General features: G+C 40.6%; 1 protein-coding gene across 1 annotated transcript in view; it reads left to right on the top strand.

Moving 5' to 3' along the window:
* The window catches only part of gabrb4 (gamma-aminobutyric acid type A receptor subunit beta4), a gene marked incomplete at both ends in the record, with an annotated part of 47,034 nt that overhangs the window by 19,740 nt on the left and 11,577 nt on the right, over positions 1 to 15,717 (top strand). Inside the window, 2 exons of the mRNA XM_079214498.1 lie at positions 10,901 to 10,968; positions 12,611 to 12,831. Of these exons, the coding sequence (XP_079070624.1) occupies positions 10,901 to 10,968; positions 12,611 to 12,831 (289 nt within the window). The remainder of the gene's footprint in view (positions 1 to 10,900; positions 10,969 to 12,610; positions 12,832 to 15,717) is intronic.

Genomic DNA, 15,717 nt, shown 5'->3' with positions numbered 1-15,717 from the left:
GAAATATACATTTGTAAATAGTCAAAGTAATAAATATAATTAAATATATATATAATTCTGTGTTACATGCATGTGATATCATGTTAAATGTGCGATCAACAGTGCTGAAAGCATGGGGAGGGCAATAGTTGTATTGGCTCACAGATAAATTAAAAAGAAACATAATCACTTTGAAGAAAATTTGAAGGATTTCAACTTGTGATTTCATATAATAATAGAATCGATGGAAATAGAAACAGTCCAGGTTACATGACTGAAGTTGGAAATATATGACACGATTAATTAGGCTTCAAGAAGAAAAAAAACATTAAGCAGAGCTGCAGAATGAATCGCCGTGTCAAGTCAGTTGGTCTCCTGCTGGCCTGTTGGGCAATAAAACTGAGCAGCTCGGCTTAGATCAAATCCCACTGGGGACGCTACTAAAAATGCTGAAATATCAAGTGTACCATTTCCACATTAACCTTTTTACTGCAGATATAATTCAAAAACAACAAAACCCTTATATTTATAGAATGATCTTCTTTTTTATATTTTACCCAGTCAAGCTTTTGCGTTCAAAATCAACATGCAGGTGTTTCTCCGTAAACACATTGAGGTCTATTGAACCACTTCATATTGTACTCATATACAATAACATGTACAGAAACTTGCCCCATTAAAAAAAAAGCAGGGCAGCATGTTATAGACTACATCCATGTTATTGCATGCATGTAAATTCTCCGTAGTGTAACACTGAGAAATAGATTCACACACAGTGTTTCCTATTGCAAACAAATGACAGTGGAGGTATTATGTTTTACCTTCTGTACTGCCACTCAGTAATCAAGCATTTTATTTTTGAAATGGCTACCGGGAGGGAGCACTGTGGAGTGGAGACAGTTAGACGACTTATAAATGTTTTGAATATTTATTAAGACCACATGGTGGCTCAGCGGTTAGTGCCGTGGCCTCACAGCAAGAAGGCCCTGGGTTCCAATCTACCAATCTGTTGGAGACTGTGATCTTTCTATGTGGAGTTTACATGCTCGCTCCATGTCCGAGTGGGTTTCCTCCGGCTGCTCCAGTTTCCTCCCACAGTCCAAAGACATGCAGGTTAGGTCAACTGGAAACTCTGAATTAAATTGCCCGAAGGTGGGAACGTGTTCGTCAGTCTATATGCGTGTTAGCCCTGTGATAGACCGGTGACCTGTCCAGAGTGTGCTCACCGTGGCCAGTGCATGCTGGGATATAGGCTCCAGATCCTCGCAATGCGAGCATGTAGAAAATGGAAGGTTGAGTATTAAATAAATATATGCGAAAACATTCTTCTTCATTATTCTCAAAAAAATAAGAGTTTAAAGACTTTGTATACCTTACCGAGCTGTAATTTGTATTTTTGAAGATTTTTGAATTGCAAATTAAATACAGCAGCGCGCAACACAAGTACTCTGCATCTTTTTAATTGCCCACTATCTTTAAGGATATTTGTAAGGGTTTACATTCCCATACCCATATCTCAAACTTTTCACATGTACACAGGAGCTCAATTGGAATATTCTAGGCGTCCAAACCTACGATAAGCTCATCACAGCCAAGCGTATCATGATCAGAAATCCCTTATTAATGTAGGCTGCAGTAATGGAATTTAATTAAATACATTCATAAACACTGTGTTGAATTTTAGGGTGTCATTGTATTTGAGATCTTCTCTAGTTGATCACTGTCGATGCCGAACAAAGACCCTCTTTGGCTTTGTAAACCTTTTCTGCATTCAATGCAAGTGCGTTGGTTGATGGAAATGCCGCGATGGAAATAATTGACGAGGCCACTGTATTAAATGCAGGGGGAGAATTTTCGACGTAACATGTTGTTCAATTTGTTAATTTCTTGGTAAAAAGGGCTTACACTGCTGAGGGCAGTGGCCATTGAAAATAAAAGCAAACACAGACTCGACTGGATAAATCATCATGCTTCTCTTGCAACACTGTAGGGAAAATGCTGCACAGTTGCTATGGAACCCTCTGTTGCTAGGCAATGGGTTGATTATCAGAGTTCTTTTTTTTATATAAGAGGCAGAGTGGTGTTTTCTTTGCCGTCGACCAAATTTGCTTTCAGAACTGACAGGTTTTTACAACTGACAGGATCGATTGAATAACATGACAACGCTATCCACGATTCAAATGCAATTCATCCAGTTTGATGTATTCACACACTCTCCAGGCTGGAATTTGTGCCGCACTGAATATTCAAACGCTCCATATTTACATGAAATGTGAACATCATGAAAGGTTTCGTTGGTAAACATCGATGTTGGGGGAAAGAACAGTACTTCTCCTCTCTATGTATACTGTACAAAAACCCGTATATGTGACTGTCTCGCTTCCTCAAGGAGCCTCTTTAATCAGATTTCATCACGTACTGGTGCTGAATGGGGTGCAATGAGAAGTCTTCTCATCGGCTGAAAACTCATTTTTCTTGGCACAAGTACAGAATCAACCCAGATATGCCAAAAGATTTAACTTAGCCCCTAATCTCAGCACCTGTTTGCTGGTAATTTATGCTGCTCCATTTATTAAAATATCCAATTTATAAGCAGTGGAGATGGTGAGGGAATATAATAATGTTGCCCTCTTGTGGTTGCATTCAGATATCAGACTGATTAAGCTTTTTATAAGTGGAGAAAGTAATCAGTCTTTTTTTATACATTTTTTGTACAAGCAACAGCTTTTGCAGTGCCCCTTTCTTTTGTTTTCAGACATGTCTTGAGATTAAAGTGTGGGTTGAAAATCACTGCAACGTCTAAAGCCGAAAATACTAATGTTCATAGTCTAAGAAAAGAAGAAAATACTACTGTAATATCTTTTTGAGGTTTTCAAAAATCCAAGTTTGCCAAATATAAAGCTCAAGCAATGGATAACAGCAGGGAGGTCCGACTCTCTCTGCATCCTCCTCACATGCTTTCGGCGTCTGACGGGGGACTCTCACCCGACTGCCCTTATGTCTAATGAAGCCAGCAATTATTCAAATGCAATGCATATCTTATATTACATTTCACAAGACTAAAACTAACATTGGTCACCCTAAGGCCAGAGTAAGCAAAGGCCTGATATATCCTGCCGAACGCCATCAAAAATCAAAAGATTTATTGATGCTTCTCTTATCAGTAAATGAATACCCAGGTAACGCTGGCCAACATGTGAACATCATGCAGTGTTTAATTTCAGTGCCGTGTGAGTTTGTAATATTTGTAACACTCTAATAAAGAAACCAATATCAGACTTTGTCAGAAATAGAAGATGAAGTAGTTCATGTCTACATGTTTTATCTCTGAGGAACAAATAGATGTACCTTTGACATTGACAATCCGTAATAAAATCACTTACATGTTTTTTGCGAACCTGTCAAGCACCCATCTGGTTACTCTCTCTCAGACTAAGGAGTGAGACCCCATTAAGTACAAGCTATGACTCCCCATTACAGCCATCTTTACGGCCTCGGCCTATCGCTGGCATCACGGTGACATGGAGTGGCTTTCTGAATCTGGTTTATTCTGTGTACAACCAAGAATAATTTCTGAAACATTTGTTAGATTTTTACAACAATTGATACCATGAGATTTGGAGATGTTAGACATCTAAGGTCCAGCTACTGTGTGTAGGTGGCTCAAATTTGAAAACACTAAAAACAAAACCAAGATGACCACTCCTTCACACTTAACTTATATTGTTTTCATATGCACTTCCATTACCAAGGAAATCATTAAATAGGCCAGCCTCACCGCCCACTACAGTTTAGCTCGTCTGCCCTGAGGGGAGATGAGACTGTCAGACTTGAAGCTGAATGTGGCGCCACATTGTTGGAGTTGAGAGGACAGCATACATACATACATACTAGGCGGAGAAAGAACAGATAGGACAACTAAATAAATAAATAAAAGCAACTGTCAACAAGGAGTGGAAACACGATGAGTCCAGCGAGATGCATGACTGGCTGGTTTTTGATCCATCGAGGGAATCTAGATCTTGAATCCGGCAGCGATCGCCATCGCAAGGTTCCCAACCTTGCTACTAATTCCCTCATCCGTGATCCAGGTCAATCATCCGATGCAGACAAACACTTTGGATGTTGTGGGGATGGTGTAATAATTGTAAACTGTTACCAAGGGGATCATCAGGCAAGCAGCACCATTCAGTAAGCACGTAATGTAAATGTTACAGCGTTTAGTTTCAAAATGCAGTCATGTTAGTATTATTAAGGAGGCATTTCCCAATAAAGATAAGAGGAATTAGGCCCATGACACCCCAGAAGGCTAAGCAGTAGTTATTTCCCTGCTCACAATATGGACACAATTCCATCAAGCACCATTGTTTTTTTTAAGAGTGAATGCCATTTTATTATGCAGTAAAAATACCATTTGTTTTTGATATGTTGTTTAATTGATCACCTTTAGTTCTGCTAGATGGCCCTTTTGGGACAAGGTACTGGCATAATCATTAGCACATAATTTACACTGTAATAGGAAGGATTTCTGATGAGGTAATGATATTCAGGGAAGCCAGCGAAACTGTTACACGATCGCAGAGATGCATCATAAAGAATAATTTCACTAAAGGACTAGTTTGTGTTCGTTAAATGTCCTCTCAGTAAATGAAACCACCTGAAACCAGATGACTTTTGGTAAAATACCAACAAGCTTGGATGAAAACAGATGCCATACAATATAGTATGAGTACTAAAGTTGGTAGATACCGCTCCTTTAAGAAAACTATGTATCTGGCAGTTTCTCAATCATTTTGCACTTAGTGATCAATATCTCATTGGCACGGAAGCGCATGGTGGTGGTTGACTGTTGATACACTGTCAGCTTTCCTCTCAGCTCTCGAGAATTGAATGTACTTCATGACTTGATTGTGTTCTCTCTTATTCTATTTAATAAGAGTCACCACCTCTGCCGCCAAAGAGAAAGCTGGAGGATGACTTGTATGTCCCGACTTGATGCTCAGCTCCAGAAGCTGGAATGTGTTGGACAATCTTAATATGCCCTGAGCAAATTTCAGATGAGGATTGAAGCTTTGTAATTTGTATTATTTGGGATATACTGTATCATTTATTATTGATTGCTGTCCGATACAGAAATTGGATTGGGAATTTAAATGGATAGTTAGTTGCCATGGCAATACTTGCAAGGGTGGAAGAAAACGTAAATCACATAAATGACTGAAAATATGTTTTCTTTCACTTTATTTCTGTATTTATTCATGAGTGAAAGGACAGCAGCAGCTTTGTGGGAGCCAGCAGGGTTCTTAGGTTTCAATTGTTGTACAAATTAAACAAACAGGTTCATTAGTGAGCTTTAGATGAGCTGATATCGGCATATTTAGTTTCCCTTGAACAGAGCAAGGCTGGCTCTGTTCCAGTTTTGATGCTAAGCTAAGCTAGCAGACTGTTGCTGTGAGCGTATATTCACCCGACAGATATACAAATGGAACTGTAACAAACCTGCAAGTAAGCAAATGAGCGAATTTCCAACTTTGAATGAATCTAAAGAAATCACTGCAAAACACTGCCTTATTGTATAATATCGTAAAACTGCTAAATAGTAATGATTGGCTATTGAATTTCAATAGATCTGTATGGATGCTAGTGTCAGTTGTGCATTTATGAACTGATAGAAAGACACTAAGATTGAAATGCTCCTCCAAAGTTAAATCTCTTCATTGCTTAAAGACAAACCCGAGATTAGTTGCCCACTTCTCCTCTTTTATTGGCGTACTGGTGCTTTTGAAGCGTATACCCACCAATAATTGTTCCCACCCTTTGCAGTCCCTTTGTGCTCATGGCATGGTGCATTCTCATGTGCATGCTGGCAGCACGTGTAGTCCGTACTCTGCTACACCTCAAATGGTCAAAAACCCCACAGGGCACCTTTCATTTTGTCAAATTTCAGTAAATCTGTTCTATTGTCTGAGCGCTGTCGCTGTGCCCAGTTCCGCGGGGGGCCACACGCTGCGTTCAGTCAAGTGGCAAAACTGGACGACAATTAGAGATCCGCGCATATTGTTTCTTTGTCTATTTTGTTTTAATGGACTCACATCTATGCAGCCCGTCATCAGACGTTTATTGAAAGCTGTTCCTGTTGTGATATTGGCCTGACATTGCTATAAAATCAGAAGCGCGTTGACTCATTCAGTAGATTCTTGGAAAAGTAGTGGATACTGTTAACACGCTGATATGATAATTGTTCAGAGACAATATGGTTTGCCTGGGGACGGCATGTTCTCGTTCACTCACTCACTCCTTCCTTTTATATAAAACCCAGACAAAAGGATAGACTAAAGGATGACTGTAGTACGCTGTTCATCTGTTCATTAGTATTGTTTTTTTGATGTCCAAATAATAAGTGGTAAAAAAAAATCAAGCATTTTCTCGACAATGTTGAAAATGGTGGTTGACACTGAATTGAGAAATGCTTATTTAAAGATGTAAAGGGGTGTTATTGTTCTCCCAACTTGTGAAGTACGCATACAGGTAGCGTTAAAAAATAAATAAAAGGCTGTGGTGACAAAGTGAGTGCCTCCGTTTCACAAAAGATGGGTCAAAATATGCAGAAAGAGAGAGAGAGAAAGCGAGAGGGAGAGAGGAAGAGATTTGATGCTTTCTGTTTTCATCTCGCGAACAAATGTACTTTGACATCTCTGGGGAAAACTGTTACTGGTTGCCTTCACAAAGTGCGATGGAAAATGGCCCTACTTTTTCCCTTCTTCTTCTTTTTTTTCTTTTTTTAAAGAGATGGGTCAGGGAATATGACAAAGCTTCAGGGCATTTAGCGTAGTGGGTGGAGTGGAGGGGAAGGAAATAGGATTACAGAATATAACAGGGAGGAGATGAGCCTCTTTTTTTTCAGTGAAGTGGTTTGCTAGTTAATATTTTACTACAAGTATTTGAAGAGAAACATCATAATTAACCAATATCTGCAGGAAGGAATACATGTTGTTTCAGTCATTTAGGCGAAGCAGAGTACATGTGTGCTGACCATCATCGTTTTTAAACTATTTGTGTTGTTTGGTTATATTACGGTCAGCGTGCCCACTCCCATGATGCATCCAGTAGTGTTGAACTCAAAACAGAAAGGCCCCAGAGCTTTACACCAGGAGTTCTGTATGCCTCCTAACGCTGTGATGTCACAGATGAGTACAGTCACGACTGTCTCCCCTCAGGCTTCGGGGGAGTATTTCCTGACCCTAATACCTTAGCAGAGAGCACAGGATAGTACAGCATGTGACATACAGTAGGTTTGTCTGCAGCACAAATAAATCACAATTGTGATCATGTTTTTTCTAATTTAGATGTTTATCAAAGTTTTGACCAAATGGTCCAGTTGAGATAATGAATAACATATTTACTCAAATTAAATCAGCTGGTATGGCTGCCTGCCCACATAATTCCATCAAAGTGCATCGGTTGGTTCCCATATTTCTTTCTACAGTGAACTTGAGAACACACCAATACTACTCCGTCGACTTGTTAACGTGTGCATGAATTGCCCAACACACACAGCTGCCACATGTTGGGTTTTTTTCAAGCAATTAGCATTGTTATACCAGGTGGTGTTTAGCACATACATGCCAATCCACTTTCATCTGCAAGCTGCACCACAATAGCTACTTAGAGTTCAAATGGATCCATGCTCTGAAACGTGCGCAGTAAGCATATTTCGGGCTGTTAATGCGTATTCATGGGATGCTTGCCTCTCTATTTTTTTAGCAAACAGTGCTTAACGTAAGAGACGTGTCACTTGTGTGAATGATTTATTTGGAATAGTGTTGGTGCAGACACAGACTCAATGGTCCCTGTGGTCTGGCGTTGGATCGGGTCCTGGCAGTGTGCCTGGCAGGAGGGCGGATACGTCTGCCCAAGCATGCAAACAACCCTGTGTTAAACCACCTGTTTACACCTTATTTGTTTTGGGTCCGAGAGACGTGGTTGGACTTTGCACGGGGTGCTTGGACCCCGTTATAATTTCATGCAAGGCAGTGCGTGGCGATACAGTGAAATGTGCTGATGCAAAGTACAATTAAATATCTATTAAACTAAGTGGGCATCACGCTTGGTGAATTCTCACCTATATGACGAAGAACAATTCTCGTTTTCTTTTGTTTCATCAGAGCAAACTTCTTTATGAAGTTTCCGCTGGTTAATTGTTCGTCAAACTAAATGCTGGTCAAATAATTTTCCTTAACAGTTTATTAAACAAAATATTTTTGCTCATTCCTCTCTAATTTCATTCACTAGCATGTACGATGAGCTCCATTCTCTAAGTAATTGAAGCCAGACACACGAAATGTGGCTCTACGCTGTTATTACAGTGATGAACACTATAGTTAGCGAGGGTAAAGTGCAGACTGACAGCTTTGATTGGACTGTATTTTTAGCCATATCAAATAAAAAAAGAAGTATAGCCGTATGGCCTTTTCATGCACTTAGATTCTTTATTGAGGGTTGTATTGTACATTTTTATACATTGTCAAAGATATTCATGGGATCTGAACTCTGAAAGTCTGCAACCCATAAACGTCACTATGACACATGCTGTCTACAGTAACTGTCAAGATCTTTTTTTTTCCCATTCTTTTTGCATTTCAAAGCGTTATATTTTGAGAGGATTCAGAAGAAAGCCAAAGTTGTAGATCTGATCTGCTTTGCTATATGTTAAAAAACCTGGGCAGCACATCCATCAACTGAGCCTAGAAATGTGTCACCCAGTCTTCTGTGACTCACAGTGGCCCATAAGAGTCTGTACCTTGTCCTAAAAAATGAAGAAACCGAAGACTCCTACGTAACTCTTGCTTCAGCTCATGACTGTCACATTGTGCTGATACGCCTGTGTGGGGAATGAGACCTTCCAAAGTCTTAAAGAAGAGAGTAAATGTGAAAACAAGTCATCTAAACAGATGTGCAAGGACAAAACCAACAAAGTACAAACAACTAACTTCTAGCTGCTTTTGATCAGGATGCTAAGAAAACTGTCCATTTCTCGTCATGAGCGTCATCTGTTTTGTTCTTGATGTGTGCAGTGAGTCAAAGAAGAGGACGAAGACAAACAGTGGCAGGGAGAGAAGGGGTCTACAGGGAGAGGGAGGGATAAGAAAAGGCTCATAAACATAATGTTTAAATTGGAATAAAAGCAGCTTCTGTACCTCTTGATTGTGATGAGACATGCAAAAGCTACATATTGAAGTACAGCTGTTTTCCGTGTTATTTATTATCCTTATGCTAATGTCATTTCCACGGTGATACCGCGAAACATTATCTGAATATACTGATTCAGCACCGCCTCATAAACCAATCACTGGAATGTTTCTGCTGCTTCTGTTCTCTGCGTCAGCACTTCATATTTTGTGGCTCGATCATTCTCGCAGAAGCAATGTAAGGCGGACACGGTTCGAAGAGGAAGGGACAGAGGAGGGGGGGTTTAGGTGCTACAGATATCATTGGAACTAAAAATGCACGGAAGGACACATCATTTGGAATGATAAAACACTGAGAATCCGCGTAAAAAATAAATGCAAATCTATTCGCTCACAAAGTCCACTGCCTGGGGTAACAGCTTCTCAAGCGGTGGGGTCTGGTCGTCTTCATTTTGCTGCATGCTAGGAAAAGTACCAAGTATAGAACAGATGAAAGAAAGACAAACAAGTAGCTGTGAATAGACTCCAGCCCTCTCTGCACTTCTGCTTCGAGCTTCTTCAGCGTTACTGTCTGTGTTGACCAAGCAGGTGTTGTTGGAGTGTTATCTCTATTAACAGACATCTGCAAGGGAATGCATGGATCTGTCGGCAACGGGACACGATTTTGGTATCGGAAGCGTTCTAGTTTCTGTGTGTAGTCCGTTTGTAGTCCGACTATTATTGACCAATTGCTTTTAAGAGGAATTTGGTAGCATGCAGTTAAACAGTCTGTACGGCGGACAATAGATGTCGGTAATGCCATCTCTGGAACCCATTGGTTCTTGTCGGACAACGATTCAGCTGCCAGCTGGCTCCATCTTCCGATGGTTGTTGTCCCCCGAGGGTAAATCAACGTCAACTAGGGTTCTGAGAGCGGTCGTAGTGTGGTGTTAATATTTTAATTAATAAATGAATATGTATATTTGGATTTAACCTCATCTTAAAAGAGCTGAAAACAAATAAACTAATTAACTCCAGGTTCGCCTTAAATGGCAATTATTCAAAATGTGTTTCAAGCACATAGACGTGAAGCATGTAATTGAATATGTTGAACATGGGCTTTTCCATGTGATCATACACAACATAGCCACACGTTATGTCTGAAGGCACCTATTCATGGTTCCAGTGAGTGCGGGCACACAGGCACGGTGAATGGATAATCCTTGTAAATCTTAAATTGTGTGAATACTGAAGTGGGCTAAGTGTTATCTGCACATGTAAGGGAGATGGTGTGCATAGCTGTTTACATGTCTCCAGCATGTACGGTAATCATGTAAATGAGACACAGTCTGCTCTTCCCGTTCCTTGCTAGCCCAGAAATTAGGATGGATGAGTGCATTTTCCCCGTGTTGTTTCATAAGCATATGCTGAGAGTAGCTGGTCTTTACTTGCTGTTTTATGTACACTCTCTGAACGGCAAAAAAAAAAAAAAAGATTTACATTTTTCATCAATGTAGTTCAACATGTGCAAAATGCAAAATGCAAGTCTTCTGTCGGGTGTTGGACTTTTAACAAGGAATGTTGGAATCAGGTGTGTGAGGGAAATCTATTCCTCTGAGTTGCAAACATTTCCCACGATGCAAAATCTGACGTGTGAAGTTAACATCATCGTTTACTTTGCTTGGTGCGCACACATTGGAAGTACAGCAGTTCCTTGTACTTTTAAGGTGACAGATTGTGCTTTGTTTCCTCAGGTCCTCCAGTCATCGTAGGAATGAGCATCAACATAGCGAGCATCGACTCCATCTCAGAAGTGAACATGGTAGGTTACAAACCTCTTTGTGCTATGATCCCTCACTGGCTTCCCACTAATTACTGCTGCCAGTTGTGATTGTTGGACAAAATGACCAAGGGAGCCAGGCCTCGAACTACTGATATTTTGCTCATATTGTAATCCTTACACTACTCTGCCAGACAGCACCTGGTGGGATGCTCTGACAAAGACGTTGGAGCAGTCAGGAATGCAGGCTGAGTTGTGAAGAAGGCAATATGGCCGGTGTCTGAGTGACGTCATTCAGTACCGTGGCACGCACTTTATTTCACTCAGCTGGACTCCAGCTGGACTCGCTTTCGCTTCTGAACCGATCGAAGGATTTTCAACCTGTTGAAATCCACAGCAGGCTTTTTTTCTTTGATATGTTCATGATCTACTTGAGATGTCTTTGATCATGAGATCATAGTAGGAACATATAGGAACCCTTTTTTTTGATGAATCAAATGAATGCTAATTTTTATGAAGAGTATATATATATATATATATCTTTCATATTGAACAAAAAGCCCACAAAATGACAATGTTTGTCAGCGGCTTGCTGACAAACATTTGTGCAAAAAAGGTTTGTGCTCTGTGTTTTTGTCAAACAAATTTACATTTCTGCATTTGAAATTGCAAATTTTTATCAACAGATATGATCGAGCGGGTTGATTGAGTTGTTTTTCGGTGGCGTGGCTGAGACCTAGTTAAGACCTGGTTGTTCATTGTTCCTTACCAAATGCACTGCATTGTTAATTACAAAACAGAATGTAAGGGTTTGTATTAATAAGTTATGCCCATTGATGCCCAGCATTGGAAAAATATCCTTCCAAATCATATGTATAATACTTCCATATGACAGATTAAATATTTACTTGGAAAACTGTTAAAATGTGTCCAAAAAAGAGCGCTTGAGGGTCAGTAGGAGACAGCCATATAGTTTAAACTTGGAAAGTGGTATTATGTATGTCAGTATTTGGATTTTCCCTCCCAGAGTGGTTAATGCTGTGCTGGGATAATATAAAGTCTAGGGTGCTTGGATATGTAGTGGTTGTCTACATTCAGTCAGGAATGGGTATTACTAGACAGTTGCAAATAGAGTTAGATACAGCATAATACAAGAGTACTAGCACAGCTGTATCTATTGGTTTGGTACCCATGTGCCGTTTTACAAATGCTGAGCTAGTTTTTCTGATTGTGAAACCATTGTCATGATCTGAGAGCATAACCACAGTGTCGTAGTGCGCTGGTAGCAGATTATTGCTGTTGCTGCCTTATCAGAGTTGCTTCTTCCTCTTTCTTCTCCTTCATTACATGACATTGTGGTAAACTACTACATGGAGGGATTATAGATTAAAATGTTTAATATACTTTAATATATCTGTTAGTACACGCCGCCCTGTTTGTGGTCTCATATGTGACATACATTATGTTACTGTCTTTCAATTGTGATTTTAGGATTGACTAAGATATTAAAGTTTTTTTATTTTACCTATGATAACATTTGTGTTCATGTGTTACTCCCACTTCAATACACCAAACTCAACATGAAGGGCTCACTCAAATCCAGCACTTGTCAGCACTTGTTTTTTTACAACTGAGTTTTTGTATTTTTGTGTGTGACTTCACATAAGTGTTTCCTTCTCCCCAGGACTACACCATCACAATGTATTTCCAGCAGAGCTGGCGGGATAAGCGTTTGGCCTACACTGAGATGAAGCTGAACCTGACTCTGGACAACCGAGTAGCAGACCAGCTTTGGCTCCCTGACACCTACTTCCTTAACGACAAGAAGTCATTTCTTCATGGTGTGACAGTAAAGAACCGTATGATCCGACTGCACCCAGACGGCACTGTGTTATACGGGCTGAGGTAAGAATGCCGTACACTCTGCTTTTTTCTCATGGTTTGTGTTAGAATTTCTCCTTTTAATTTCTTGCTAATCAATACCGTATATACTTTTTGTTCTTTTCCATCCTATATGGGTTTGCTGTCTCCATTTCAACATGTTCAACTTGAACTACTGGTACTGCATTTCGGCTACATTGTATGACTGATCGTTTGAACTGAAACAATGTGCGTTAAAGCTAAAGTATGTAACGTGTTTAGAGAACTCACACATTCTTCCTCTAACAAATTAAATTATGAGTTCATAGGCAATTAAAGGCACTTCAATAAACTAAATGTCACACGCTTTATCACACGTGTGCAATAAAATCTGGTCTGCACTCGGCTCATTTACTGGCAGACAAGCGTTGCCAAAAAAGTTCTCTCAGGCCGAGCGCAACCAAAGAGCACCTGAGCAGAAACCAGTCCTTTATTTTCAGCGCTGTCTGTGGTAACCCTGCAGCATCGCAGCTAAACGTTGCACTTCACCGACTTTATGACTCCTCGGCACTTTCTTTGCTCCTGCAGTCCGAAGTTAAAGAGAGCAGTTGAACCGCCGTCTCTAAATTGCCCCTCGATGATTTAAATGCGAGTGTTACTGGATGTGTCTGCCTGTTCCCAGCAAAGGACCGTACACCTAGTCCAGGGTGTTTCTCTGCCTTCTGCCCAGTGCATGCTGGGAGCTACCCAGAAAAGGAAGGCGGTACGGTATAGAGAAGGGATGGATGGAGCTTTCGTGTCTTTTTAAATTGTACTTTCGGAAAGATTTAATAATGCAAGAAGATGAAAATATGGATATTCAGGAAAAACATTTTATTCGTGCCAGGATAGGCTTTACCCTTCCGTGACCCTAGACAGCATTATCACGTTCAGAAAATGGGTCGATGGCATCACCAGTAGAAATCTAGAGCGAGAGCAAAGGCTTCGTTGAATATGAGACCAGAGAACTCTCTGTAATTGACGGATGGAAAAGACGAGTTAATCGTGCCAACAGTAAACTGCTGAAGACCCAGACAAACTCATCATAACTTTTGACTGCTGCCTCACATGTGGCGCCAGAAAAACAAGATCACCGCTGCTCGTGTTCTGGTCTCAATTATGACACATTTATTTTTGGCAAGAAAAAATAGACTTGAAAGTTTTATTTATAAAGTTAGTAGTCCACATAGTTCTAAGTGTGACTCAGGACAAACAAAACCAATATTTTGGAAGGACAGGGGCACATTAAATGCGAGACTCTTTGTCCCAGAAAGGCTAAAAAAAGGTTCAAAATACTCACCACCTCAATGTCCCAGATCACTGTGACAAACTAGACAATTCAGTCAACAGTAAATGTGCACAGAGGGACCCATCTCGGTTCCTCTGGGGACGGATAAAAGTACAACAGTGTCCTGAGGTTTGTTCAAGCTCAGAATGGATTGGTGCTTTTCTTAACACAAGTCATTAAAATAAAGTAGTTTGATGGAGGCGAGGAAGCTGGGAACGTGTTTTGTCCCATGAATAAAAGAAAACGGCAGTGTCAAGGTGTAGATCACACAAAGTAATGAATTATTAATGCAATAATCAGTATTCAGAAACTCTGAATTACTGAATTGTCGCTGACACAAAAGGAGATTTGATGGCACAAGTTTTTTTTTTCTTCTCCCTTTTTCCTTTTATGACTCTTCACAAGGTATCAGCTTTGTGGAAATGCAGTCTCACTGCGGCTTTAAAGGCCGCGCTGCAAATGTCTGCCTGCTGGATGAGTCTTTAAGGTTTGCTCTTCTCCCTCTGTGACAGTCACACATGGGCCTGGCAGTGCACAAGGGCAGTCTTGGAGCAGCATGGTGAGAAGGGAGCTGGATGAATCTATTTTTTTTTTTCTTGCAATACGTGAGCAGGTAACCGTTGCTGCGTGCTTCAAGGCCAATCAAATCTCCTTCTGTCTTCCTATTTAATGGCTTCTGAACTGAAACAGAAGGACCTCACATACATCCAAGCAGCTTTAGATAACATTATACGGAACATGTTAATTCAGTGGTAATCAATTAATTAAATGTATCATTGATTGTTTTAAACGTGTACTCGATGAAAAACTTTGCGTGTGCCCCTCCACCAAATAAAGCAAGTGGAAACGGGATTAATTTCCAGCCATTTGGAGCCAAAATGAGACCGCGCCACCTGATCTGAATAAACATTCCCAGCTGCTGCACTCGGCCCACGTACCTCCCCACATCCAGGTTCCTTTGGAGCCACAAAAGTACCAAGCAGGCCCAGGAGTAGTAAAATGGACTTGTGCCCAGAGAAAAGAGCATCACACCTGCCTTTGCACCTCTTCTGGCTCCGTGCCTGCATAAAACAGAGAGCTAAGGCTGTTGCTAGGGCCACTAGCATCTTCCAACATCTTGTCTTCAAGCATACTGCACAGGGTTTTACTGTTGCCATCACCCACTGCAGTAATGGCAAAAGGCAGATGGCATCAGGCCCTTGGATCCGTCCTCCAGAACATTTTTTCAGCAGTGTACAGTAATTAGAAGCGGTGCATAATCTACATGCCATGGTGATTTCAGGACCTTTGCAAGCCTCCTGTAAGCATGCAATTAAACCGCTTTGGGAAAATGTTTGACTTTGCCCAAGGGTTGTGTGGACATTTATTTTTTCCTCCCCGAGAACAATATATTTAACTTTAACAATAAATGTTGCGTTCTCAGTTCAATGCTGCGCCTTTCGAGTTTGACCACTTGAGGTTTTCTTCAATGCGTTTTCTTGTAAAGGCCGCCTGTTTGAATCCATCCCCCGTGCTACACTTGTGCACAGTAGAATGCAAACTGTGGACAATCACATTACACACACTGCTGCACCTACTGCTGCGCTCTCACCTATCCACTCACT

Source organism: Taurulus bubalis, assembly GCF_910589615.1.
Source record: "Taurulus bubalis genome assembly, chromosome: 2".
NCBI classification, from domain to species: domain Eukaryota; kingdom Metazoa; phylum Chordata; class Actinopteri; order Perciformes; family Cottidae; genus Taurulus; species Taurulus bubalis.
The sequence above is the reverse complement of the archived record's forward strand: the minus strand, read 5'-3'. Positions and strand labels throughout refer to the sequence as shown.